General features: G+C 41.1%; 1 protein-coding gene across 1 annotated transcript in view; it reads right to left on the bottom strand.

The window, feature by feature from the left end:
- Positions 1–27,547, bottom strand: part of LOC131460626 (receptor-type tyrosine-protein phosphatase gamma-like) — a 355,572-nt gene that overhangs the window by 37,890 nt on the left and 290,135 nt on the right. The window contains exons 7-9 of the mRNA XM_058631264.1: positions 24,563–24,720; positions 9,473–9,665; positions 1,867–2,051 (exon numbers count right to left, since the gene is read on the bottom strand). Coding sequence (XP_058487247.1) covers positions 1,867–2,051; positions 9,473–9,665; positions 24,563–24,720 — 536 coding nt within the window. The remainder of the gene's footprint in view (positions 1–1,866; positions 2,052–9,472; positions 9,666–24,562; positions 24,721–27,547) is intronic.

The following is a 27,547-nucleotide window of genomic DNA, read 5'->3' as shown; positions in this document are numbered from 1 at the left end:
ATTAAAACACTTGGGGAAAACAGTGCTGCTGTAAATATAATGAAACATTAAGTGAGAGAGCGGCTGTGTATGGCATCGCTCTGTCATACAACAACAGCACAAGGTCATTTTGTTGTTTGGTTACGTCTCTTCTATGCTGATCTTATTAGAGTATCACCACTGTGTTTCATTCCACGCTAGCAATTCCTTCCGCATCCTAGAGTCGTGTGTGTGTGTGTGTTATGAGGCACGCGGAGCTGTGAACATGAATCGGGAGCTGTGTGTGTGTGTGTGAGGGCAGAACTGAAAGCATTCACTGTTCCTCTGCGTCTTTGGGGAATAATACAGTATAAAGGTACAAACATGGCTATTGACAGTCACGAGTCAGACAAGTCTAAACAGAGCTTACATCTTTTTTTAACGACACAAACCAGGCCAAGGAAGCACATCAGAGAACTGAGCACTGTGTGTGTGTGTGTGTGTAATGAGTAGACTTAAAAGCTCATTCAAATATGGATATAAAGCGTTGCGATCATTGTTCTGCTTATACACGCACAGGCTGTTTGATGTGGAGCAAATATTGTCCTAATGATACACGTGTGGTATACGACTGAAAACCAAAAAAAAAAGTGAATTCAATTAATGCGTATGCCTGCATGACAGTAGGCACACGTATACTGATGTATTTGGAAATCTGGATTCAGACTCGCTGAAGCTGTTGCTGCTTAAGTCGTAGCATTATGAATCTGGGTTATTGTATTGTTGTGCATGCTGACACATTGGGGACACTGTGTGGATTATTGGCAGCTCTGCTTGGCTGCAGGGGGGGATTCCAGCTCTGTCTTTTATTCACACGTGTTCATTTTTTATCAGATTTTGTTATCGGTAACTGACTCCTCTGCAGTGATTAATAAAAGTGAAAAAAAGACATGTTTTTGAGTGATGGTTTGCATCTTTGCCTCACAGCAGGAAGGTTGGTTGGTTTGAAACTCAGTTTAACTAATAACCTGTTGGATGTGTGGGTTGTCACTGTCAAACTCCAGCTTCCTCCCTCCACAGACCAAAGTTTGGATATGAATGCAAATGGTTGTATGTTGACCCTGGGAGTGCCTCCACCCCTGAGCTCTTCAATGGAGAGACAGGAAATGTGTCCTGTGTCTTTATACTGGTGGTTTTAACGATAGTGACCAAACAGGAACTCCTAAGAAGTTGCCCCTCATGGGTCAGATATTGCTTATTAGTCCAATATAAGTATTGGCTTGTTTTTTGTGTACTGGCTTTTATTTTGTTTTATGCAGAATCAAAAATTTCACAGTAAAGCTGCTTCCATGGTCCACTCATGGCCGGATATTTCATCAAAGAGTGTCCAGAGGGGCTGTACATGTGATCACATATAGCCACAAAAGTAACTCTGGACATTCGCTGGGATTCTCCTGCCATCTCTTTTTTAATGAAATCTGTGGACAATATCTGAATGAGCTCATGTGAGCAGAATGAGCCACAGCAAGTGAATAAGTGAGTGTGTTTCCTTCCAGACACCAGACACAACCACCTTGCCTGGATTCTCTAGAGACGCTCTGGCTTTTTATAAATGCAACTCACCAAGACAGTCTCCAGCTACATGCATCTAATGTGAATGACAAGGTCCAGAGAAAGTCTGGAAATAAAATCTCTGGAAATTTCTGCAAAAGGGATTTACTATGAAACTAATTTCAAACCGGACAAACTCACATCCATATGCGTTGTTGCTGCAGCAGTCCTTCACTTACAGCCACATTCCCCCGGCTTTGCTCCCAGTATTGTGTCCTTGATGTCATGTTATCATGTCAGGTGACTGTTTACTTCTAATGAAAAACCACGAGGACAATTCCGTAACAGCACTCTCACCAGTTTGTGTTTGGCGTCGGTGAGATGTGTCTCCTCATAGCTGTCGTCGTGGGTGGTCCAGCTGTACGACACCAGGAAGTGGAGGATGGGCGGGTGGTAGGTGACCTCTGGACGGGCCCAGCGGACCATGAGGGCACTGCCATTCACATGCTGCACCTTCATGTTGATGGGAGCGCTGCTGCACACTGGCAGGACAGGGAGAAGGGCAGAGGCGAAAAATAAAAGTTAGATGTGAGGTCAGAGGAAGAAAGGGAGCAGGAATGAGCAGCGGAGAGGAGCAAGACTTGAGGGATGAACGCGGAAAGGAAAGGAAGTAGGGAAGGGTGGATGTGAAGGAACAATGGAGCGATGAGGAGGGAAACAGATCATTTATGGCTAGATACACGGGCTTAGCTTATCTTTCAAATACACTCAGAGAGAGAGAGTTAGGAGAGAGAGAGAGAGAGAGTTTTATGAGTGTTAGATGTATTCATGATTTGTTATTAATGTTGCTCTGAGTCATCCCCCATACAGTACACACACGCACACAGGCTCATATATTGTTGCCTTAGGGCAAATTGCAGACAACCTGCTCTGCCCTCTAATATCTATCTTTGAAAGATATAAGGCAAACACATATGCACTGTGTGTTTATGCTACCAGTTTAATAACACACACACACACACACACGCACACAAAAGAAATCTCTCCATTCACTAAAGAGGACACGCATTGCACTGGCTGCTTCTAACCACTGGGGGTCTCTGTGTGAGCAGTGTGGTTGATCAGGAAAAGGGACACACAGTGTGGAGTATTTGATTTCATACCTTGAATATTTTATAATTATGATGGATCCCCAAACATGGGGTCAGGCGGTTATTAGAATGGGGTTTATATAAAACGCAGGCCTTCATTCTCCCACATGAACTGTATGATTTAGATGCCAGATTTCTGTTGTCTGATCTGCTCCCATTTGAATCTATTTGCTGCGCAAAAGTTTATCTGGAGGATTGGGCATATTCACTCTTCCACACATCGATTCTATCAGTACAACATAGTTTATCTTCTCCTAACTGGAAAAAAAAACAATGTTTTCATTGGTTATATTACACCCAGCTTTGCTCTCTTTTAAGCTATTTTTGCAACTGCTGCTAGGCTTTCATCAGCGAAACGCATACTTATTGACTTTTCACATCAAAAGCCTTGTGGCAGCTCAAAGGTAATTACTACTAATAGGTTTTCAAAGTGAAACATTTGCATGAAGTGTTGTTTACATATTGCCAATTCCACACCCTCAGTGTTTTGGTGGCTTGCCACATTCTTTTTCCATTTCAGCATGACACAAGCCTCCATGCACAGAGCCAACTCTATAAAAAAGTCACTGCTGCTAGAGCACACGAGAGGAGAGGTCCTCCACCTTTCTTTAGAGAGAGCATCTGCAGCTCTCATGTATATTAATATGTATGTATATTTTAGGTGCTTGAAGGTCCAATCATCTCTGAAATCAGTAATGTGCATCAAAGCATTGATGCTCATATTCTTGGATAAATTAAATTACGCAAATTCTGCATAGACAAGCAGACAGTTGCCAAAAAGTGAGAATATTATTATTATTATTATTGGGAGCACATTCAGTCTCTTAAAGCTGCATTGCCAAGTTCATACAGTATAGACCAGTTCAAAGTTCCTAAATAATCAAATCTGTAGTCAAAGAAGTGCAGATTGGGGATGACATCATATTTCAAATCCACACTGATCCAAAAAAAACATGTTCATTTGTGTGTGAGTGACAGCTGACTGTATTTTATACACATGTTTTATACACCTGCACTTTCACATACACACTTAGTTCATTCAAGAGGATCCAAGGAGCTGGAAAAAAAAAATAACAAAAAAGATCTGCCCTTGAGGATTTATTTTGTTTCTATTGTTCACAAATCATGTCTGATCCAAATTCAATTATCCTGTACCAATGCTCTAGCACATGTGTCTCCACCAAAGGTAAAACTTACTTTTATTTATCCTTTATAACGTGACACACTTCCTATCATGAAAGGGTAGGTTTGGCTCTCTTTCCCTTTGTCAGTGAATATTAAACATATATACATTTTGTATGGTCTGCTTATAAAATTAAACATCTGTATGTTGATGTAACACTGGGTGCAAGAGCAGTGTCTTATTCCTGTATTTTGTAACATATTTCGCTCTTCTCCCACTTCCTCCCACAGTCCAAACACATGCAGAGGACACTCTAAATTGACCGTAGGTGTGAATGAATGGTTGTTTGTCTCTATATGTTGGCCATGCGATGGGCTGGTGACCTGGCCGTGGTGTGCCCCGCCTTTTCTTCCTGCTTCAGCTTAGATTGGCACCAGCGCCCGCCGCAGCCCTCATGAGGAGGATAAAGCGGTAGATTATGAATGAATGAACTTGCACATGCACACAAATAGCGCCGCACCTCTGGTGCAGAAGAACTTGATTGGACTGCACGAGAGTCCAGAAGGGAATCGGCTAATTTTGGATAAGCTGGACTGCTGACTGTTAGACAGGCCTTATCACTCAACATTAGTGTTTCACTTCACTAATGCTTTTGTGTCAGAATGGGAGCCTGCAGCCAGGTTCCAACATCTGCTAGACAGCCTTCAAAGAGGCTGTTATAGCAGCACATTAATGATGGAATGGCAAATTCCAATATCACATATGGCGCAGAGCGTCCTCTGTCCACACACTTTGATCAGCATAACTGTACACTACGTTAAACAGCAATTCGTTCCACTTTTTACTGCTGAGAAAGAGAGGTATAGCATACAACAAAGGGCGTAATGGTTATTTCAAGCACTGTATCATATTATGCAAATGCGTGAGGTAATTTTGATGATGACCATGGGTTGATTAAGAATAGAGCTCACGTGCCTTGTGGAACCAAACTGATTAGCTTGCTCATAAAGAGCTGCAGCGGAGTTTTTCTCTGCAGTGAAGCCCCGCGTGGCGTGGCATTAATAAAGCCATTAGTCACACACAAACATACAGAGACATACAGAAGCACACATATTCGCAGACGCACACATGTGCAAACATGCACAGGAATTATGAGAGGTCAAACAGTGTGCCATCGCAAAGCGGGGAAAGTTTATTTAACCGCTTATATAAACCGCGCGCCCACTCAACTATGTTCTATAAGATTGTGTGTGTGTGGACGTGTTTATGTCTATGACAAATTAAGTAAAACAAAACAAAAAGAAGAGCAATTACAATGTTACTATCAATCAGATGTGTGTTAACCCAAGCAGAAATGTGTGACGATGACAAAAACTGACTTAGCTTTCACACTAGCCAGGGTTCCATCCGCTTGTTTTTATGCGCCTTTTCAATTTGTGCTATTGTCTTGAAAAAGATTTTAGAATTGGTATGCTATGTTGTGGGGAAAAGTTCCGCAAATGCAAATAACTGCATTGGAACCAGATTCTGATTCATCTGTGAATCATCCCCTGTCGCAGCAGAAATGCTACAAAGCGCCTGTGGGCCGCTCAAAAGGACTTCTAATATTCCCCACGTGTAAGTCAGCTGAGAGGGTTTTGTAGCCCTGTGTGTCTGACCAGGTGATGAACAGATCCTCTCCCAGCTTTCATCAAAGATAAGCGGGCCATCTCTCTCTCTCTCTCTCCCTCACACACACACACACGCACACACACACACGGGGGAGAGGTCTGCATGGCAGTGAGTGATGGGGTCTAGGTGGTGCCTGACACACATAAAACCCACAGAGGACAAATCTCTCTCTCTGCCCCTCTCTGTCTCGGTGAGAGGCAAACTGGAGGAGTAAAGGACGCCTTTGGCCATGCAGCACGTTGATGACGGTTGATCGATGAATTGGTCTCGATCGCGGGTCGGTCTGCGAGGTTTTTTACTGAGACGGATTGGCTGGGAACTCAGTGTGGGATCTCTGCTGTTAGACATGTACCAAGGCCTGGTGCCAAATCCTGCTTTACACTGTTGTTGGTTATGTTGGTTATTATACTAATGGGAAAATAGAAAGACATGTCACTAGGCCAAAGTACTTGGTGTGAGTGTAGAGTTTACAAACCAGTGGGTCCTTTCATTTTAATATTTAAAGTGCTTTCACATCAAAATGCTGTAATTTGGCTTTTCACAAATAAAAGTAACTTAACTGGAGCTGGTGTTCATATTTTTTCCTGCCTTTATGTGCTTTGCATCCTTGACACTGTGAGAGGGTTGCATTCAGACTACAAACTTGTTTTGTTCACAATTCACACGTGAATGTGTTTTCATTTTTTGTAACTCCATTATCCTTGGAGCACATCGCAGATGCGGTGACCAAAGACAGTATCAAGCCAAACGTCTGAAAGATGCTCGATTTCTCGTCGTTCATAGTATCTGTTTCTATTTCAGGAACAAGGGAAGGGGCAGAGTTCATCTTTGTGTAGCTTTTCCATACTTTTCATCTGTCTTTAAAGGGTGATTTTTGCAAGTCAAGAGAAGTCTAAGAGTCTAGGAGTAAAAAAAAAAAAAAGATGCCTTTGCTTTATTTTGTCAACTTAGTTTTTTTGACATCCTTTTGATTTCTTGTTGTAAATCATAACTGCAATGTATCGTGTTTTTCACCTTGTGATCTTAAGTTTGATGGATCTATTATTATCATTTCTTTCAAGGAAGACTCAGAATAATCTGAGTCCAGGACAGGCATTAAACCAGGACAGGTTTAGCCTACCTTTCTACAGACTTTGGGAGCCTAAACGTGTCTTTGCAATGTCTGTTTTTGGTCATGTGACTTTGGGCACTGGATATGTTACATGAACACACACAACCCACATCCGGACATTTAATGAATCACAATGCAGATTGACTTTTGCAACACTGCATTGTGTACACATTACAACTACAGCAACTGGAACGAATGTGACACAGGTGAATCATATTGCATGCTTGGTGTGCTTTGCAACAAACACAAATGTGTTTTTGCACGGACTTTGTAGGAGAAATGTAAAAAACATGTCATTCCATTTCTAGATTCCGATGTGTTCATTCCACCTCCTTGACCCAAAATTGTACTGTAATCAACCCTTTTTGCCCCTAGTTCCATACAAAGCACACATCCACTTCAGGAAGGAGATTTCCGGCTCCAGCCTGATCAATGTTTTGGGTTGCAACTTGAACAGGTAACTAAAACCTAGAGGGTGGAAAAAAACAACAACCCAGCATAATGGTATTAATCCTAGCCAAAATGGATTTTTTTTAATGGAAACCTTCAACCTATTATCAATCTAGAACTGAGAAAGTGGCTGAGTGATGGGGAGTCTTTTCATAACATCATCAACAAAAGGTAGCAGTATCTGTATCTGATGCTAGTCTGTATCCATCCACTGTGAGAGCTCCACGTGAGCACAGCGCCAATACATTGTAGAGTGAGTGGCTGTTTAATTAATGTTATGGACACAATTCTGGTCGCCGGACGTATACGAATGTGTTGGGTTCATATTAATCCACACAGAGCTGGAAGTGATATTGATTCTTATTTACTTGAGTGTAAAAAGTGAAACATATTTCATAAAACGTAGGGGCGTAACTTTCCTAGCACACACTGCTCCACTGTGTTTTGCGAGCATCTATCCATCATTCTGGCTCGCTTAATATGAGGCCACCTTTCATTCATACACCCAGAAGTAAATCTACTATCATGGTTGATGGGAAACAATCAGTAGCAGAAGGGAGGTAATCAGGCTGAGCCATGGTTAAACGGAATAAATTAGCACGAGGGGAGACTGAAAGGAAAAATGACTCGTGTTATTCGGCTGATGCTGATGTATAGGCTTTGTTCAGGTTTGCAGTTTACAATGTCACTTGCGTGTTGTGCATCTCGTTGAGAGGCGATATAGACCAGGTTAAACTTATTGAAGCAAGGATTCCCATCTTTAACCCACTCAGCTGTTGCTACGCCGGTTGTCGAGGGTGTGTAGGAGGCATGTGGTCGGCCTTTCTGTCTGTCTGTTGTGCTTTCTGCTCCAATTCTCCTCTTTGTCTTTTTCTACGCTGCCGTCCTTCATCTACCTCCTCCTCCTCTTCTACACTTTCTGTGCCAGCCTTATAGATCTGCTTTCATCAAATGTCCCACTGCTCTGCTCAAGGACAATCTGCAGGAGCACACACAGCATGCTAGGACAACCCGCACACACACACACAACACACCCCTCTGTGTACTGTATGTGTGTGTGTATGTGTGCGCAGTGTAGTGTGTATACATCTAGGTGATGCACCTCTCTTGTAGGCAACCATATGGGAGTTTGCCTGAAGTAAAGGGGAGGGAACCAACCCTGTGAGGACCGGTGACACAACGCAGATGCTATAGGCCACACATGAGCACTGACAAGTACACACACACAGACACACACACACACACAGTGCAAAATGTGTGGTGTTGTTTGAGTGGTAATGAAGCAGGAGTGGGAGGATGGCTGGTTTGCCTCCCACTGCCTTATGCTAGGGGAGTTACCCAGCTCGCTGGTGAAATGACAGAGAGCCAGCCCAGACCATACACACACACACACACACACACACACACACACACACGCGCACGCACGCACGCACTTGCACACTGAATATCTCTCATTTATTAACATTAGGAAATGTCACATCTAGAAATAATGTGAGAATATTGGAGCACTTTAGCAAGAAGAGCAACTTTAATGATGCAATATAAATCAGTGGGCAGAAAAAGAGATTGCAAACATGCAGAAGAACAATATGTTCTTTGCAAAAACACAACATAACACACATGCAAATGTTACCTCTAACTTTTCTTTACAAATTATAACCGTACAGTATCAGGAGGAGCCACAACCTAACACATTTGGTTTTGGTATTTCATTTCTAAACTATTTAAGCAGAGATGTGTTTTTAAGAGATTTAAGTTTGTTTCTAGAAGCTACCATTGTTATACGAACAGAGACGTGTGGGGATAATTGCAACACTTGAGACACCCACTTGAAGCCAAACTAACTCATGAATTGTGTTCATTTCTAATTTATTTCAGTAGACAGACACAAATGATCATATGATCTGTATGTATGTATGTATTGTGGTGAGCTTAATGATAAAATGACACAGCAGACAGCTAATTATGCCACTCCCATGATTGACCCGTCGCTGTCAACAGAACTCACTACTCTTTTTACTGTGGATGTCTCACTGTGAAAAGAGTTGTGTACATGTGTTTTTTTTTTATATATTTATTCTACACTATGGGTAGCTTTCCCAAAAGTGTAATGTTTTTCTCGTACCTAGTTAACACTTTTTTTTTATAAGTCATTTTCATGTTTCAAAATGGTGCTATGTTCTAGGCAATAGGAAAATGCAACAACAACAAATTAGCTTTTGTGTTGCTGAAAAACACTCTTTGTAGCAGATCTAAAAATACATCCAAATCATGAATAAATGTGCATGGAGTCAGTGCGGTACTGTGACCAGATGCACTCCCCATCAACCATGTGTAACAGGGCAATGTCACGTTTAACCTCATTTTAGGACTCACCCAACATAAGGATTTTGAAAGGCTTTTTTTTGAATATATGGAAAAACTATGCTTGTTTTGAAAAAAAAAGTATAGCCCTACCTTTGGAAGCCTCCGTGCCATATGGTCCGCCAGCGTTGTCAGTAAGGTCAGGTAGCCAGGCGTCTTTGACTGATGACTTGAAGACATGGCGGTTATCCAAACTCTGGATGGGCCTAAAGTTACTCCGCAGATACTCCACTGACTTGACATGGTCCTGCTGCTCCGTGGTGAAAATCGAGTAGAAAGCCTCCAACTGGTGCCGGCAGGGAGACAGCAGCAACAGCAGAAGTACAGCAAGGAGGGGAGAAAATAAAAGTTTTAGAACCAGGGAAAACTCTTGAGTTACTCATGGTGACTTTAAGCTGGTGATTTCAAATGTGTCCCACAGCGGTATGAAGCCATTTTCACGCTCTCCTCAAAAATACACAGTATGAGAACGCAACACGGATAACTACAAGTTAAGAAAAGATGAAATTTTAATGAGCCCCATGAGGAAACTGGGTCACCGCTGCAGCAAAACAAAGGCTTTTACATAAAGGAGAATACTGAAATACCTGACAAATAATACCAAAATATGAGGAACGCTCGGAGTAAACAATATATTCAAACATCAGTAAAAAAAATCTGAACAATTACTAAAAAGATTGCAACATATCACAGTTTAGTTTAGACAAAATTAAAATAGTACTAATTAAGCTATGAAGAAAACAGGACTCATCCGGAAGCAGTGATTTGAAATGTTCACAGCTTGGTTTAGTATTTTTTTTTTTTTCTAGGGGGAATAATTTGACATTTTGTGAAATATGCTCATTCTCCATCCTGCCAAGTTTTAAATGAAAAGAATCCCATGTCTGTGGAATTGATACAGATAGGAGATAGAGCCAAGATAAGATTAAGTAAGCGTTGCTTAGCACAAAGGCTGGAAATATATTGACAAAGTCAACTTTGGAAGAAGCAATTTGGAAGAAAATATGACACCACAGGTAACCTCACATTAAAGTTCCCGGTTCAAAACTGGTTCAATCAGGGGCCTATTTGAGGACCTTTATCCCAGTCCCATTTCTCTTTTTTACCCATTTCACTAACCCTTGCCACTTGCCCCTTGGAACTGAATTACATGTGCTTGTCTGCAGCAAAGCTGAAACTTGTCAGAAAATGTATTCAAAGCTTACGGGAGTACTAGTGCATATGGATGCTCTCAGGGCACATCAGCTTCCTTTCACAGTCCAAACACATGCAGATTAGGGTAAGATTAGCCCACTCGAAGATTCTAAATTTACCGTTGGTGTGATTGTGCAATTGTGCGCAAATAGCTGTTTTTCTCTCTATGTTGACCCTATGGTGACCTTTCTGGTGCATAACCTGCCTTTTGCTCAAGGTCAGCTGGTTATTGACTGCAGCTTCCCCCACACTCATCTAAGGATAAACGGGTGATTTTAGAGACTTTGGTTGTAGCATGCTGGTTTTTCAGAAACTGCTGATCCACAGGGATTATTATGTACAACCATCTCAAGCGTTTACAGAGAAAATGACTCGAGAGGTGGCCCCAACAGCTTTAGTCCAAAAGGTCAGACATGCTGGTGGTTGATTTCAGAAAATGATATTTCAGTGAGTAAGTATCCTCGTGGCCTGCATCTGTGAAGGGCTGTCTCACGGGTTAATTGTAGTTTTGGAGTTCTGATTGCATATTCATGTTGTATCAGTGTGTCTTTAGGGCCACTGACACACTCCAAACAGCCCTACAAATGATCTGTTGGAGTGATTTGGCCAGTTCTCGAAACAGTCAGTGTTTTGATGAACAAACCGAGGCAGAATACTGTTGTCACATTATTTGCATAAACAGTGTCTGAAGCCCATCAGCAGTCTAGAGTAGGTAAATCTAGCTGCCAGGCGCATGATGGATGATGAATTATTGAAAATGGCAAATTTTCGGATCCTACTGGCTTCAAAACTTGGCCAAACAATGCATGCATGTATCGACCAAAACTGTTCACATTTGACTGAACCAAATTCAGTCACACCTTTGTCATGTTTCGGATACTAGTAAGCAGGTGTGGAAGGATGGACGATGATCCAAGAAGCAAATAGGATGGGGAATAGATACTGAATCCACTGCCTCTGTTAGTTTTTAAACCCTATATAAACATCACCAAGAGGAAGTATTATCCCCTGCGAAACAATTTTGTCAAAGTGGTTTTAATCTGAAATTAGTTGCTATGCTATCAAGCTGTGAACATTTTGTACTGCGTTGGTTAGATGTTGAAGTTGGCCTCTTCCTGTTGCCATTTGTCAAACGCGTGCTGTGTTGCAAGACGGGCGAGCAGACATGGATTTGCACTGTGTGATTGAAGTGTCATCTCTCTGCCTGTGTTGGCAGATGGATACTCTGTACAATGTGTTTGGAAGCAGCGCACTCAGACAAACAGCTTGTGTGCAAGCAAGTGCTGAGAAGGAGAGAAAGGGAGGGGGGGGGGGGAGGGTGTGTGCTAAGAAGCTGATTCAGTGTTATTAAGGTAAAAATCTCTGTGATAAATGGTCTGAAGACAGGACATTTTTCTGCAACTCTCTTGAGGCTGTATGGCAATCACATAATATGAAAGGGAGACCAAGCCATAGCAAAACAATTTGTCGAGCTGGGCCGTAATTAATTGCATATTACTCTACTATATTTTAAAGGTCTAAAGTGTAAAAGGTAGTTTTGCATTAATGCTAAGAAACTGAATATACTGTCCATAACTTTGTTTGAATAAGCGTACAATCACTCTGAAATTTGAAATGTATCACTCTTGGGAGGCACCAAGAGTGATCATCAAGATTTGGGAACCCTTATTTAAAAATGGCCACATTTACCATTTGTAACACAGTCAGTCTTCAAATGCTGCCACCGAAGGATGTGGCCCCTGCATTGGGATGCACCTAGACTGTCTACGCCTGTAAATTATAATGACATGTTAAATCTATAAATCACGTTCCTCCGCAGCTGTTGTGTTGTACTTGAAGAGGAAACTGCCTCCAACACTGTTCCAAAATCCTCTAGAGACCATGAATATCAACACCAAACGGTAGGACAGTGGAGGCAGTTGGCGTTTAGATATCTTTGTCTGGAGCAAAAGTGATGCATTGTTCCATGCATCACTTTGTTCCATTTGCAAGGGTAAAATAATAGCAGCTAGGAAGTTTACTTTTTTCCTGAGCAGAATGTGATTGCATCAAACCCAAATCCCAACCCCCCTGAGCCGCTGCAAAGCAAATGTAAAATGCCCATAAAACATCAGGCTGCCAGCATTGTTGACCACCTTTAGGGGTGACTTTCTCAAATGACAAAAGTCAGGTGTGAGCGTCAAAGCAAAGGATTAATAAAAAAAAAGAAGCCCCGGTCTGACTCCACTGTTTACAGAGCCATACTTAACCCTAAGGGTTTTGGCTGGACAGACAAAAAAATCATGTCATGCAGCATAATAAATAAAAACAACAACATCTTAACACAGATCTGGGCACAGCTATTTACAGTCGTCTACTTTTTATACATTCCAGAGCCTTGCTGTGCACTACTGATATAACATTAGCATTTTCTTTTTAACATGCAGGTTTCAGTTCTCATTATGTCTTTGTAAAACTGCTGTGGGCTGGCATTTATTGTTTCTTAAACTAAGGGTGAAATCAGTTGGCCTGAGTCCAGTGGAGTTTACTTTAATCCTAAAACAAGTCCTTAATTCCCGTGTAGCCCCCAAAAACATTAAATGGAGAAGAACAAGAGATTCAATCAAATCAAAAGGCAACAATAAAGGACATCCAGGGTCCATGTACTTGATGGCCATCGGATTTTCATTTTGAGAAAATAAAATCAATCATTGAAAATGGAATGTTGTTTTTTTTTCAGTATGTCTTTATCCAGTTACTTTTGAAGCCAAATTGAAGATGAAGTCGCTCCAAATATTGCTGAGGTAGTTATTTTTTTTTGACCATCAACCTTTTATTTTTCATTTAACTATCTCTAAATGGTAATCGCGGCAACGGCTCGTTTTCCAATTTCTCAAAATGAAAACCCGATGGCCATCAAGGACACGGACCATCCGGCATTTCATTTTCTTTCTACTTCTTGGAATCGTTTTTTCCATTGTTGGTCAGAAGTGAGGATTCTTCACCAATCAATTAATGGACTGGACTGTGTCAAGCTCCTCCATATACTGTAGGTGTCAAACCACAGGGAAGGGTGTAAAAAAAGTTGGGCAGAACAGAACATGTTTGGTTGTTTTCATAACTTTTAACAATCAAAACGTAAATAATTGCCAAACTGACCTCAACTGTGCCACTTGGTGGAAATGGGGGTTAGGATAACTGGATGCTGTGTTCTGGGATTGTTACCCAGAACTTCAAGTCTATTGGCTACAGAGGACTGTCAGTGTTTGTGATGCTTAGAAAGATATAACAGGATTCTCTGATTGAAAGTTTGAAAGAACATTACTAAAGAACTTTGGGATCCATGTTATTTTTTGATAACTGCAAGGTGATTGAGTGCATCAATTAATAATAGTTATTAATAGCAAACAAAAAACTGATTGTCTATCATGTTTATTGTTCCAGTGTCTCCAAACACATGTTGTACTATTGAAAATAAAACAATACTTCAGGAGTGCTACTATGTTGTGGTTAGGGATCCAAAAAATCTAATACAACTTGAGAAATCTGAGACAATCAGAAGGGTGAACATCAAAAAGCCTTGAATATTTCATGGCGATCGAATCATATCAAGACCAAACATGCCAACGTGTTTTAGCCATCAATGCCTTCATCAAGGCAAACATGTTGTACTGTATCTGCAGACCTGTGTTGTAGGAGTCCGAATACAATCTATTCTACTGTGTTCATAGCTTGTAACTGTGGACTTGCACTGTTTGTGTGAATTCCTATTTATAGCTTGTGTCTCTGCTCCCACATTGCACTGCAGTTGCACAAGACTGAAAGCACTTTTGCTATCCTCAACTTTTTGATCACCTGCAGACGGTATCACTTCACTCTACTGCCTCGTACGAGGCCATGTACCTCCAGCCTCCACATCCTGGAAATCTGAGCTGAAATCACTGTGCCATCAGCGTACAAAGTCTCAGTCACAGCAGAGGAAGATTCACTGACAGTATATGCAGATTATAGGCAGTTTGTATCTGTTGCTATAGGGAACAACATCTTCTATCAAAGAAATGAAATCGGAATAGAATTCACACTGTTCTTCGCCACACTGAGTTACCACTACCTAGACCTAAAGCTATGTTGTTTTTTTTTTTTTGCTTTTATATTTACAGGCAGTAAATAAGACATATTCACTCTATGCTCTCTAAAGGGAGGGAAACAGCGGCAGTTTGCATTCCCTCAAATGCATACTGTATGTAGAGCTGTCACTGTGGCTTTGGGGAGACTGAGAGAGCTGTCATTGCTGCAGGCAGGAGTGATCACAACCAGCTGTAGGATCATGTTGACTTGGTTCAAACCCTGCAGAAAAGGGCAAAAACTGTTTCTGCATACATCTACCATTGTATCCAAAAAGCATTGACTTGCACGTCGTTTGCAGATCAAAATATGGACACGTTTAGTCATCCAGATAGTGGTATTTCGATGCTCTCTATATGACATATGGCTGTTTACTGCACCTGTGATTCGATTATTCAGGCCAAAATTGAGATTGATAGGGCACAGAGTTCAGCAGCATCATTTTGACGGGCAGACAATAATAGCTGTCCACTTAATATTCTGTCATCGTGTTGTGATAAAACACTTTAAAGGTGCTACTGTATATGTACATTTTGTAAGCCACAGATTATATTTCGCGCCCAGAAAATATCCAAACCAACATTTGGAGTGGACAGTGACTTCTGTACATCATTTGTAGCCTGCCCTATGCTGGTGTTACCTTTGTCCCGGGTGAACAAATTTGGCCATTGTGTTTTTATCCTCCAGCCAATAACAGTGATGGGGGATAAATGCTGAGCAGACTAACGCTTTTCACAAAGCAGAGCAGATCTGGGGTTGATCTTCATGCACTGGCCAGTACTGCAGAGGATGGGGACGAAGAGTAATGTATAGCGATGGTGGTAAGAGGTGACCTCTTTTCTCTTACAGTATGTCGCACAACTCGGTTCGGTATCAGGCACGTCGTTTTCCATTACTACAGTACCTCCTCCACATGGGCGGGGGTTGTCGTAGCACAGCTGTATGAAAATACAGTCGCTAAATTCAAATAAGATGGAAGGGGTCAGGTACCAGGTACAATCCCGAATGGAAAAATAAAGTAGAGCAGAGCAGAGCCGAGTCCTGCTAGAACTGTTGTGTGTCTAAGTCTAAGTAGCTTGAAGCTTAAGTCTTGGAATTTACAAAAAGAATTAACATTCCCACAATAGCATAGATTGCATATAGAGTATATACAGGCTACCACCCGAGCTGAAGCAAACTACGACATCTCGGGGGTAAAGCAGTGACTCATGTGACCTAATCTGTTAACATGCCCACGTATGAAAACCTTTTCCAGCCATAGCTATAATTCCACTGCATGCATGAAGCCACTGGGGCTCAGGTGTTTATTTATTTACTCTTTATTGCTGTAAGTGAGCAGGGAGTGGAGTTTGCCTCTCCTGTGTTGACAAACATCAGTTAATCTAGATGTGGAAGGAACGGCCACTTCACAAAACCATTGCAGTGAAGCATTGTGACAAGTACACAATGCAGTAAAAATGTTCCCAAAGTCTGGTTTTGCCGTGTTCCATGAGCAGTGCCATATGCCAAGTGAAAAAAATAAAGAAATAATAATCTCACATGTCCGACTTGGAATTGCTCCTAGGAAATGAACCTCACCAGTAATTCCCACTTGGCAGCTCATATTTTGGGAAACTGTGATGTGAGACCAGCTTCTTTGGTTGATACCCTCTGAGACATGGTTACCCTCTCTCCCACACTCACACATACACACATGTAAGGTGGACAAATACAAACGTGGCAAGTCGACATGTTCGTTTGAAAGGAAGGCATTTTATGTGGGTTGTTATGCAAGAGCCTAGGCATCGATCTACTTTAAAAGCAAGTCCAGAGCAACCGCTGTATCTCCTGCTGACCTACTTCAAATATCATCCAAACAAAAGGCTCATAGAAAGAGAAGAGATACATTACACACACAGAGAGGCAGACAATAAACAATAAGCTCCATCAGTTTTAATTCTCCCTCTAACATCTGTCATTTATCTTTCTACGCAACATTTTTTTTTCACTCACTTCCCTCTTGACTTCAGCTGATCATCATCACATGGTTACCTCTGAGTCATGCAGTGATAAACATCATAGCTTTCATTTAATCTGTGGTTAATACTGCATACAAAAAAAATGTCTATGCCAAGAGCTTAGCCTTTAAGCCAGGGCCTCTTCTTTTTTTGGCTTCACCCGTCATCGGTCATCACAGTGAATCATCTGCCTCCATTTTGTCCAATCCCTATAACTGTCCTCATGTCCTCCTTCATAACATCCATGAATCTTATTTGGGGTCCTTCTTTTTTCCTTCCTGCCCGGCAGCTTCAACATCCTTTGTCCAATATGATTACTATCCCTCCTCTGCACGTGACCAAACCATCTCAACCTTGTATCTCTTACTTTTCCAAACCATTTAACCCAAACTGTCTCTCGAATATGCTTATTTCTAATCTTGTCCATCCTGGTCACTCACAGCAAACAATCCCAGCATCTTCAGCTCTGCCACCTCCAGCTCCTCCTCCCGTCTTTTAGACAGCGCCACTGTTTCTTAGCCCTACATCATATCGACTCTCACTTCCGTCTTGTAGGAAATGCCTTTCACTTTTTCTGCTATGCTTCTGTCACACATCGCCCCTGACACTCGTCTCCACACACTCCACCCTGCCTGCACTTTCTTCTTCATCTCTCTTGAGCACTGTCCATTGCTTTGAATGGTTGACCTCGGGTATTTAAACGGATCCGCTTTCACTACCTCTACTCCCTGCATCTCGCTGTCCTTCACACACAGGTATGCTGTCCTGATCCTACTAACCTTCATTCCTCTTCTCTCCGGTGCATATACCTCCACCTCTCCAGGCTCTCTTCCACCTGTCCCCTACTCTCACTACAGATTACAATATCATCTGCAAACCACGGAGACTCCTGCCTGACCTCATCTGTCAACCTGTCCGTCACCATTGCGACCCAGAAGGGCCTCGGAGCTGATTCCTTATATAATCCCACCTCCAACCTAAACCTGTCTGTCACTCTAACTGCACACCTCACCACCGTCTCACTGTCCTCATACATGTCCTTCACCACCCTCACATTCTTCTCTGCCACTCCCGACTCCCTCACACAATACCACAGTTCCTCTCTTGGCACCCGCTCATATGCTTTTTATAGATCCACAAAGACTGCTGTCGCTATCTCCACTTCTTTCCCCAACCAAGCATCAACGACTCTTTCCCACATCTTCATGGTACGACTGATTAACTTTATTACTCTGTAAGTATTACAGTCCTGCACATCACCCTTGTTCTTTCCTTGGTTCCTCTTCTTGGTTTCCAAAAACCATACAGACTACCATCCAAAGCTGCCTAGCCACGTTCTTCCCTGGCATGACCTGTCAGACTCTCTCTCCTCAAGTAACACTCTCGACTACTTCATCCAACTTACTCCAAAACTCTTCTTTCGACCAGCTTGTGGGGTATAAGCAACATTCCACATCACACCTTCATTTTCTAGCCTCACGCTCATGAGTCGGACACTCTCATCACCTCCAGAACACTCTTCACACTTCCTTCCAGCAAGATTACCCCTACCCCATTTAGCTTTCTAGCTTTTAATCCACCTCCGAGGCTGTTCTTTCACAAATAAGATTTCTAAAAACCCCTCAGTTGTAGTTTCTGTCCACTATGTTTAAGCTTTGTGTATCTATAGAAAACCATGACATGTAACTACAGTATAGGCCTGCACTGTTAAATCTCCTCTCACAGTTTTCAGCCAATTCATCCTGGTTCTAGGCCTAGCATGGGACTATAGAAAAAATACTATACTTGAGACTCAAAAATGGGAGTAGCTGGTTGTGTGAGTCTGAGCTCAAACACGTACTAGATTATTAAAGACCAAAGGGTAGCCAGTCAGCACACGGTAACACAACACATCTTTACAATCACACACAAAGCTAAGCCTTGGCAGCCAGAACTGAACTCAACAATTGTTTTTCTTTTTGCTAATTCATCTGGTGTGTGTGTGTGTGAAGGGAAAAGCAGCTGCATACAGCCATGTGGGTATATAGTGTAGCTGGTTGAATAAGCTGAAAACAAGATTCCCTGTGTTGAATATAACTCCAACTAACAGCCCACATCTTTGATTTGTTTACTCATTCAAATAAGAATTCCTGCTGTGTTCTTTTGCTTTTCCATCTGGGTTAAAAAGAAGACGAGCACATTGGATATAAATAAGCAATTGGGTTTAGAATGATTCTGATAAACTACTCATGTACTGGGAAGTAAACATGGGGGTGAGCTTTGATAAGGTCCTTGTAGCAGTATAGTTTGTTATACATCAGAGTCCTAAATCATATTTCTTCTGTGTAGACCGTAATCAAAAAGTCCAGCTTTGTTTTGTCAGATTATTATTATTATTATTGTTCACGTTTCTATGGTTTTGCACCACCTCCAGTCACAGGTGTGCTGCTCCATTTTGAGTAATAATGTGAATAAACTGAATAATATCCTGTGAAATGCAATCTGATTTCAAAGGACTGTAGTGTGATGTCAGTTTACCTAGTAAGAACTTATTTCCTTTCCTTTCAGGTGGTTTGGTCATATAACCACAGGCAACTAAAATGTGTTCTGAATAACACATTTGCCAAGATCTATGCAAATATTAGAAAGACGGTGGAGATAAAATTGACCAGAAAACTTTATTTTACCATTATTCTGTATAAGTGGTGTCAGAGCATCACATCCTCTTTGGCGCTCTGTCTCACTGCCTCCCTAATCATTCTGCCTCCATCTCTTGTGTGTGTGTGTGTGTTACGCCCCCCTCACTGCCTCATTCCATCGACCTGGTCTGTTGACGTCAAATAGAGCAGCCAATAATTGCATGTTTGGCTCATTCCTCTGCCGCATGACTGCAAAGTGCTGTTAAAAAAACAAAAAACTTTTTTGCCTCCCCTCCAAACTCCCTGCTGTGTAGCTGCTGTCCTGTTCAAAGTGATGACTCTTATTTCAGTCGTTCAGCTTTTTCAGTGAGATGATGGGAGTTTTATAATCACATTAACAGTTTATTGGGTTTTTGAAACTTTTGAAAAACAGTAGTTGCAAAACTTTAAAGAAATGTCTGTTACATTCAAGTCATTGATAAATCATTTCACAGAATGCTGAATTAGCCTGCATTTCCCAGTGCAGTGTTGTTTAGATCTTGTGTCAACCACCATCATTCCTGCCCAGGAAGTGATTAATGTTATGTTAATGATAGAGACAACTGCAAACGGGTTGGAGTATGACTATGTACATAAAGAAGCTTCCACCAAAAGTTTCAAAAGTGCTTATAGCGCTCAAGAAAAGGTGGCTGTTCAGCAGTTTGATGAGGGAAACATTACTTGCCTCCACAGAGCCCTGCTCTGCTGCTGTATAGACACAAATGCTCCCCCGGTCAGGACCGATACTATTGCTTGACAGAGCCTATTTTCAAATGAAGCACACATACAAATAACAGAGGCACAACAATAACATCATAAAAAAAATTATAAAAATCTTGTCTTTGCTGCGGCTAAACTGTGATCCTAAGTTCCAATCTGTAGACAGAGAACTGCATAGAACTGGAACTGTTTGCAGTCTATCTGGGATGACCACTCCTGTGCTTCTGGACTCCTTTGGGGGATTAGTCGGCTGTTGTGTATCACACTTCCCTCACCACCTGATCCAAAAACTCTGGGGTAATATTTTTAATTAGTGTTAGAGTTTCATATATAAATGTATGTACGGTGATTGTGCAGTTCCAGCAAAGGACTTCTCTTTCTCTTCAACATCAGATTATTCCCTCCACCACCATTATTTTGATTCTACATTTGTGTCTGTGGTAATTAAATTCAGTAAAATGCCACAGGCATTAATTTACTGCACCGCTGACTGAGGGGAAAACAGCATCATATATTTAGTCATTTAAATCGCATTACTCTTTAGCTTTTATATTCCCCTTGTTAAAAATTGGTATGAAATGGATGTAAAATGTTCAGTAACTGTTAAAACAAAAGAAGAGTGACCGTCGTGTGCATGTACATAGAGATTCTCTGCCTTCCGACACAATGTGACTGTACAAAAAAAAAGGCAGCAGAAGTTTGGGGGCTCAGTGGAGTGAAATTTCTTCTGCACTCGGCTCAGTGCTGATAGCAGCACATGGGTTTATTAATGGGCATTCATCGGCGGAACCGTGCCTCCAGGTGACATCCCATAAAACTCTGAGCAGTAGCTTGCTTAGGAGAAGATTTATTCATAATTCACATAGCTCCTAAACACCTAAATATAACTTTTCACGCAGAAAAAATATCCCTTCTTGACTTTTATTAAAGGAGCAATTCAGTGAAACACAAATTTTCATTTATCCTGGCCGCTTATGCTCACACCGAGATAATACATGAGGGCGAGTTTATAGTTCGCCAGACATAAAGGGCAGGTTCCACTAAATCTTGGCGTGTCGTCAGGGATGAAAGGGATGAGTCCAACTGACTTGGATTAAGTTGGAAAGATATTCACAAGTGAAGTGTCGTCACAACACCAACATACACTAATGTGTGTATTACATTTTTGACACACTCACTTACATGGTGCAACACAGAGAAACATGAATATTAACAAACATGATTCATATGCAGCGATTCCCCCCCCCCCCACACACACACACACATAATTCATTTGACACATCAATAGTCTACTGGTGATTATACTAGACCTCTTTGGAATAAATGTGCTCTATAATTCTGGTGAAATTTAAATGCCTGTTCAATAACTCACCTCTTGCAGTGTAGCATCACCAAATAATGAACTACAGCACTTAGTTCAATAAAATGTGTTTTGGTTCATATTTGCTCAAATGTGTTTTTTAAAATTTGGCTTATATTATACTAGATAAGTCACTTCTTATGAAATGTCATGGATTCACACATTCATGGTGTCCCCATTGTCATACTAAAGCAAAAAGTTCACTTATTTTCAAGGATGCATGTGAAGTGATGAAGGCTGTGTAGGAGTAAGAGCAAAAGCATAAAAGAGTAAAAGCAATAATTTGAAACTGCTTTTTCCTCTTGTATATAACCATTTATACTGATTGAAATAATAAATCCAAAATTGGCAAGAATATAATTTGAAGTCATAGATAATTAACAAAGACTGTATTATATTCCAGGGAATTTTTTGTTCTTTTACACAAACAGCTGAGTTAATTAATTTCAGTGAACCTGCCATGAGCTGCGGCGCTCACAGTGCTGATTAATTCTGTCCCGAGCTTTCATGTGAAGTTCAACCTTAAGGTGAACTCGACTCACACATTTGCATTGGTGACATTTTTGGCAGCGCTGAGTTTAAAATGGCAGGAATATACATATGGCAGGAATATACATATATATATATTTTTTTTAAGTTTTGCATCATCATAGATGAATAGGAGAATCAGATATAACTCTCTACAGTAATAGTGGCCACAGTACAGCATGAATGTAGTCACAAATTCACAAACATAATGTTTTTTTTTTTTTGAATGGATGCTAGTGCAGTAATTCCACACGGCATCAGTTGAACGTGCAGAGCAAACCTGTGTCTGACGCCGTACTGGAAAGGGAAACGGATATGCAGAGAATAGAGGTTAAACAGAACATTAAGATGCAGTGATGGACAGGATGAGACAACAGTGTGGTGTCAGCTGACAGCATGTGCACACAGCAGTGTCATCCTGACAATGAAGCTTGGCCATCAAATAAATAGCAAACACGAGAAACCCTCCAATCCACTTAGGCTCTCGGGGAACTGAAAGACTGAAACCAACTCAGGAATATCAAATGGAAAAGATGTAAATGAGTGTGCACTTGTCTCATATGTATATGGATTATACTGTATTATATATATATATATATGGATATTCTTCATTCTCAATGTAAAAAAAGCCTCTGATTAAATATTTACTCTATATGTAAAGACTGAAACCGCCTTTCAAAGACAATTCCCACTTGAAGAGTTGGCTCTGTATTTGACAGCCCGTGCTAGTTTATGAAGGAGCATGAAATAATATTACTAGGTCACCTAAAATGACCAAAGACAAATAAATCTTCAAACATATTCAATAAATACACAAAGAAAGACAAAATAAAATATAGTCTGGTGAAAAAGAAGTCTATATATTCACTTATTTATTTCTGTATCTGTTATTCAGGTTGCAGTGAATGATATTTAGGAGGGTTAATTCGCAGAAATGGAATATTTAGTGTATAATTTGCTCAAAGAAAAAAAAAAAAGTTTTGTTTTTGCAGCCTGATAATTAGCCTTCATGCTCCGCCACATTTTCTATGGCAGCCTGGACCTGCATTTTGTATTTTGAAGTGAAAGTTTACGACGCAAATGACAGGGAAAGGCTCTACTCGCATAAATGTGTTGCATGAACCAATAAAGAACAAGGAGGAAACAGTCGCGAGAGAGTGAGAGTGAAAGAGTGGAGAGACTTCTGAAAGTATTTATATCCTCAGTCCTCAGATAGTTGCCTTGTGCAGTCTCACCATTAGATGTCATGGAGTTTTAACACTGGACCTTAATCCAGGATTTGTTATAGCTGTAAAAGAGGGAACTGTCATTAACAAAGGCTAGTCAACTTTTAACACTCTGGTTGATCAGAGTTCACAGATGAAGGTTACGGATGCTGCTTCACAAAATGAAGGTCAGGAGACCTCGGAGCAACAACACACTCGTTTTCTACAGTCTCTGAGAGCAAGAACACATATTAGGAAACATAAATGTATGTGAGTCACTCCTCTTCCAAAAGAACAGTCATGGAGTTCATGGTAAGTGAGAGCAGGGAGAAGGCAGTCATCAGACGGTACTGCTCAAAAGATTGTGAAGACAGAGAGTACAGTTCACGCTCCTTCTTCTTCTTCTTGGTTTGTTATACATATTTGTCCAGAATATAAACATAAAGACTTGTTATGTTCGGCTCAAATTACCCAGCCTGAAAATAAGTAGTCCAGGTCAGTCCATGGGTATTCTATTTCACTGTGTTTGTTTTCTTGTCGTCAGCCTGAACAAGAATATGCTACAGAAACACATCACAGGGAACATCTTTACAAAAGTCTATGGTCTTTCTTTCTTTTTCTTTTTTTGTACCTTTTTCACCCTGATGATGATTTAATTATGCACTTATGGCTAAGTATGTTTTTGTCGTGCATAAACTATCTCATCTTCTCGAGGTGACAAATTATGTGTGTGATATTTAGAGGATTAGTTTCCTGCAGTGGCAAGAATGACTTCTCCTGGAACACAGTGAAATATGGAAGAGCCTGTTATCCTGAAATAATGCAACACAGTTAAGTCCTGATTAGACGACAATTAACTGTTATGTCAGGATAATGTCCCGCACTATACTAGGTGTTATAAACATTTTGTGATTGTTGTAAAGTAGCTACCGTAGATGCCATTATGGACACAGGTACAAGGAAATTCTAAAGGTTCAACCATTGGAGGACTTTTTTTTGTATTTGCATGCTGAGCTTTTGCCTTAAACTCCTGGCTGGTTTGTCCATTTAGGCTGCTGTAGAAAATGGTGGCACAAGTTGGCAGCTTCCATAAAGCAAGGCCCTTGTCTAAAGTATAGACGGCTTATTCTAAGGCTTCAAAATACAAACCGTTTTTTTTATTATTATTATTTTAAAGTGATACACACTTATAGAAACATAATTATGGGTTGTGTATTCAATTTCTGACCACAAACATAATTCACCATTACATTGTGCAATCAGTTGTATCATCACAATGACAAATATTAAGCCATTTAAGCTATAAGAGTTTAATATTTTATAGGTAATAATGTTTTTTTTAGTTTAGAAAAATATCCCTAACTTTTTGTGTGCGTGTGTGCGTGTGTGTGTGTGTGTGTGTTCTCTGTGCTTGTCACCTGTTTGTATGAGACGGAGATCGGTTTGCTGAAGATGATCCACTCCACCACCTTACTGCAGGGCGGCGTGGTCAGGGAGCCAGTGTAGCGATAGTAACTTCCTAGCGAGGACGGCAGCAGGTCCTTCAGTACAAACGGCTCCAGAAACGTCTCTTTCTCTGTGTGAAAGAACAGCAGAGCAAAGGGTTCAAATCAATACAACATGAAATACACAACACCGTTTCTTCTTCAAACTCTAGCTTTCTGGAGCAGACCCAAGTGCGACTGTTTCACCGCCTTTAGGTTGATGCTATTGATTTCATTTGCATTGTGTCGGCCGTGTTCAGCGTCCCCCCCAGTGACAGACATAATTGTGCAGAACATCTACGGCACCTGCAGCATCACACCGCCGAGCACAAATGTTGACACAGTGGAATGATTCACCGACAGTGTTTGCGCTGAACAAAAATCACCACTGATATGGAACACAGTCAGGTCTGTAATGAAACGATAACCGAGGCTTCAACTCTGTTGACTTTTTAAATTATTCTTTTCGACTGAGAATACAGATCACACAGAAATGATAATGTTATTTACACAACACCCATTTTTGTCCTTGAGCTCCCTCTGGCCTCACAAGACAGAATCCGTTATGTATTTGTGGTCGACATTAGTAGCATGTGGTGCATTGTTAGAATAGTGGTACCTGATCTGAGCTGTTTTGTTGTTTTAGACTTTCTCTTTGACAGACTTATCATCTGCATCTGTCCATCCATCCATTTTCTACCACTTTATCCTCCACAGGAGGGTCTTGGGGGGTGCTGTGCCAATCTCAGCTGACATATAGGGTGATAGGCCAGTTCACCTGTCCATCCCAGGGCCACATATAGAGACAAACAACTACTCAACCTCACTCTCACACCTATGGTCAATTTAGAGTGTCCAATTGATCTAATCTGGAGAAAACCCACGCACACACGGGGAGAACATGCAGAAAGACCCTTGATGCAAAAATACTATCCCTGTTCTAGTAATACAAAGCTAAATGCTAATCGGTGAAGTATTCCTTTAAGCAATTAAATTACAAGGACCAGAAAGTGGAGTTGGCATCTTAAAATAACAAGTTGTTGGTCACTTATTTCCCCTGATGAAAATAAGTAGTAAAGAAAAGAACACAAAGAGCATAGAGGAGAGTCCACTTGGTTCACAAACTTCCACTTTAACACTTGCTGATGTCTGTCAGACAGTTTGTGGAAGACCCTGTTTTTCTGTAAATAGTCCCACCTCTGGGTATTTGCTAATTTGATAAATCTTTATGTCACATCATTAATAATACACATTCTGATTGGTGGGGAAAGGACTGAAGCAAAACTTCACTTTTACCAAAATCTAATTTGGTCTATAAAAAAAATAAAATGTGCCATATACTGCTCAGCGAAATAAAAAGCAAGGAAAAAACCTTTTGGTGTGCAAAAGGATTTATCTCTTCAAAATGTTCTAAAGGTCAACAACATTACGTCAGTATGTTGATCATCACCTTAATAGCTCATGGCTAATCTTCTTTGGTGCATTTGTGGAAAGAAAAGGTTGATGAAAAGGATGACGCGAAGAGAGAAGTGCGAGGGCAAGAGTCGACAGAAGAGAGGACAGAAGTGAACTGTAAAGCAAAGGGAGAGGTGTGAAAAAAAGATTATGAGAAAGGATGAGAAGAAAGGGAGAATTTGGAAGAGGCATTTGAATATTTCAAAGAAAACATGTCAGGGATAAATTAAAAAATAAAGTGTTAGAGTGAAAGGACTGTGTCTGTAATTCAAATGCATGCAGCAGGGAGGGTTACTTAAGAGGGACACAATGTCTTTATCAGCAAAATGGACAATCCCCTTCCTCTTTGCCATTCCACTGACATGGCCTGTCTGTCTCTGCCTTCCCCAAAGGAAACTTCAAGGAATCCATGCAATACAGCAGCAGTCAGTGGGGTGGGGGCTAGCTGGAACGTACTAGGGGAATGCAAAATGATGACATGGGCATCCCAATCAGTAGCTCTAAAGCATCTACTGAACCCACACTTTCACAGACATGTCTCGCTTCCAAAGCTTAAGGAAAGGCACGAGTTGGGAGAACAAATGCATCACTCACGTATGCTCTTGATGCCACGTGCAAGCAAACAGAGCTTGAAAGAGGAGGCACTTTGATGCGGTGTAGTGGATTGTGCGACAGCATCGGTGTGTGGGTCCGCTTTGGCAGCAGCGATGGCGCAGAAGGGCCCAAAGAAGTGAACATTAGTTCTTGCACGGCAAGTATTTTAAGCACCAAGCCTCCGGCGAAGCGTCACAACAGCTGTCCGTTGGTTTAATCGTCCCTCTGTGTCCTCAGTCAAGTCTTAATATTTCATTCCTCGGTGAAGGAAAAGCACACATGTTCGGCACAAAGTCACTTTTTTGGGAGGCACCCAAGGACTTTGAGTGTGTGTGTGACAGTATATGGTGCAAGTATTGATGGCGAATGCTGCCATAGCACTATTGTCTTGATTCAATTTGTCGCGGGGATCCAAAGAACTTTGAAATGTGTGATGGAACCGTTACAGATACCAGATGTGGTCACGTTTTCTCCAGATTTTCACAAATTTCCGTGACGTTATAGAGAAGAACAGTCACAATAGCATGCCAAAGGTGGTCGAGTACAAGCATCCTGCCCCTTCCTCCCATCCATCATGTGATAAAGATTTCACGTATGGGAGCATCACCCATGCACTTGCCAAATTTAAAGTAGCGCTGTAATGAAATGGATTCATTTAGAGTTAAAGTGGTCCAGCTCAGCAAACGTCTCCATAATGTCTCATTATTGTGCTACGAATCAGTGCAATATGCTATTAATTTAAACGTGTGAAAGTGTGCATCGGCATCTGTGTATTATGATGTGTATCTGAATGGATTATTCATGGGATGTCATACAAAAAAAAAAAATCCTCTTTTGTTGTGTCGAGTCAAAGATGAAATAGTTCTACAT

This window comes from Solea solea, chromosome 6, assembly GCF_958295425.1.
Source record: "Solea solea chromosome 6, fSolSol10.1, whole genome shotgun sequence".
NCBI classification, from domain to species: Eukaryota; Metazoa; Chordata; class Actinopteri; order Pleuronectiformes; family Soleidae; genus Solea; species Solea solea.
This window is presented reverse-complemented; position numbering and strand designations above follow the sequence as displayed.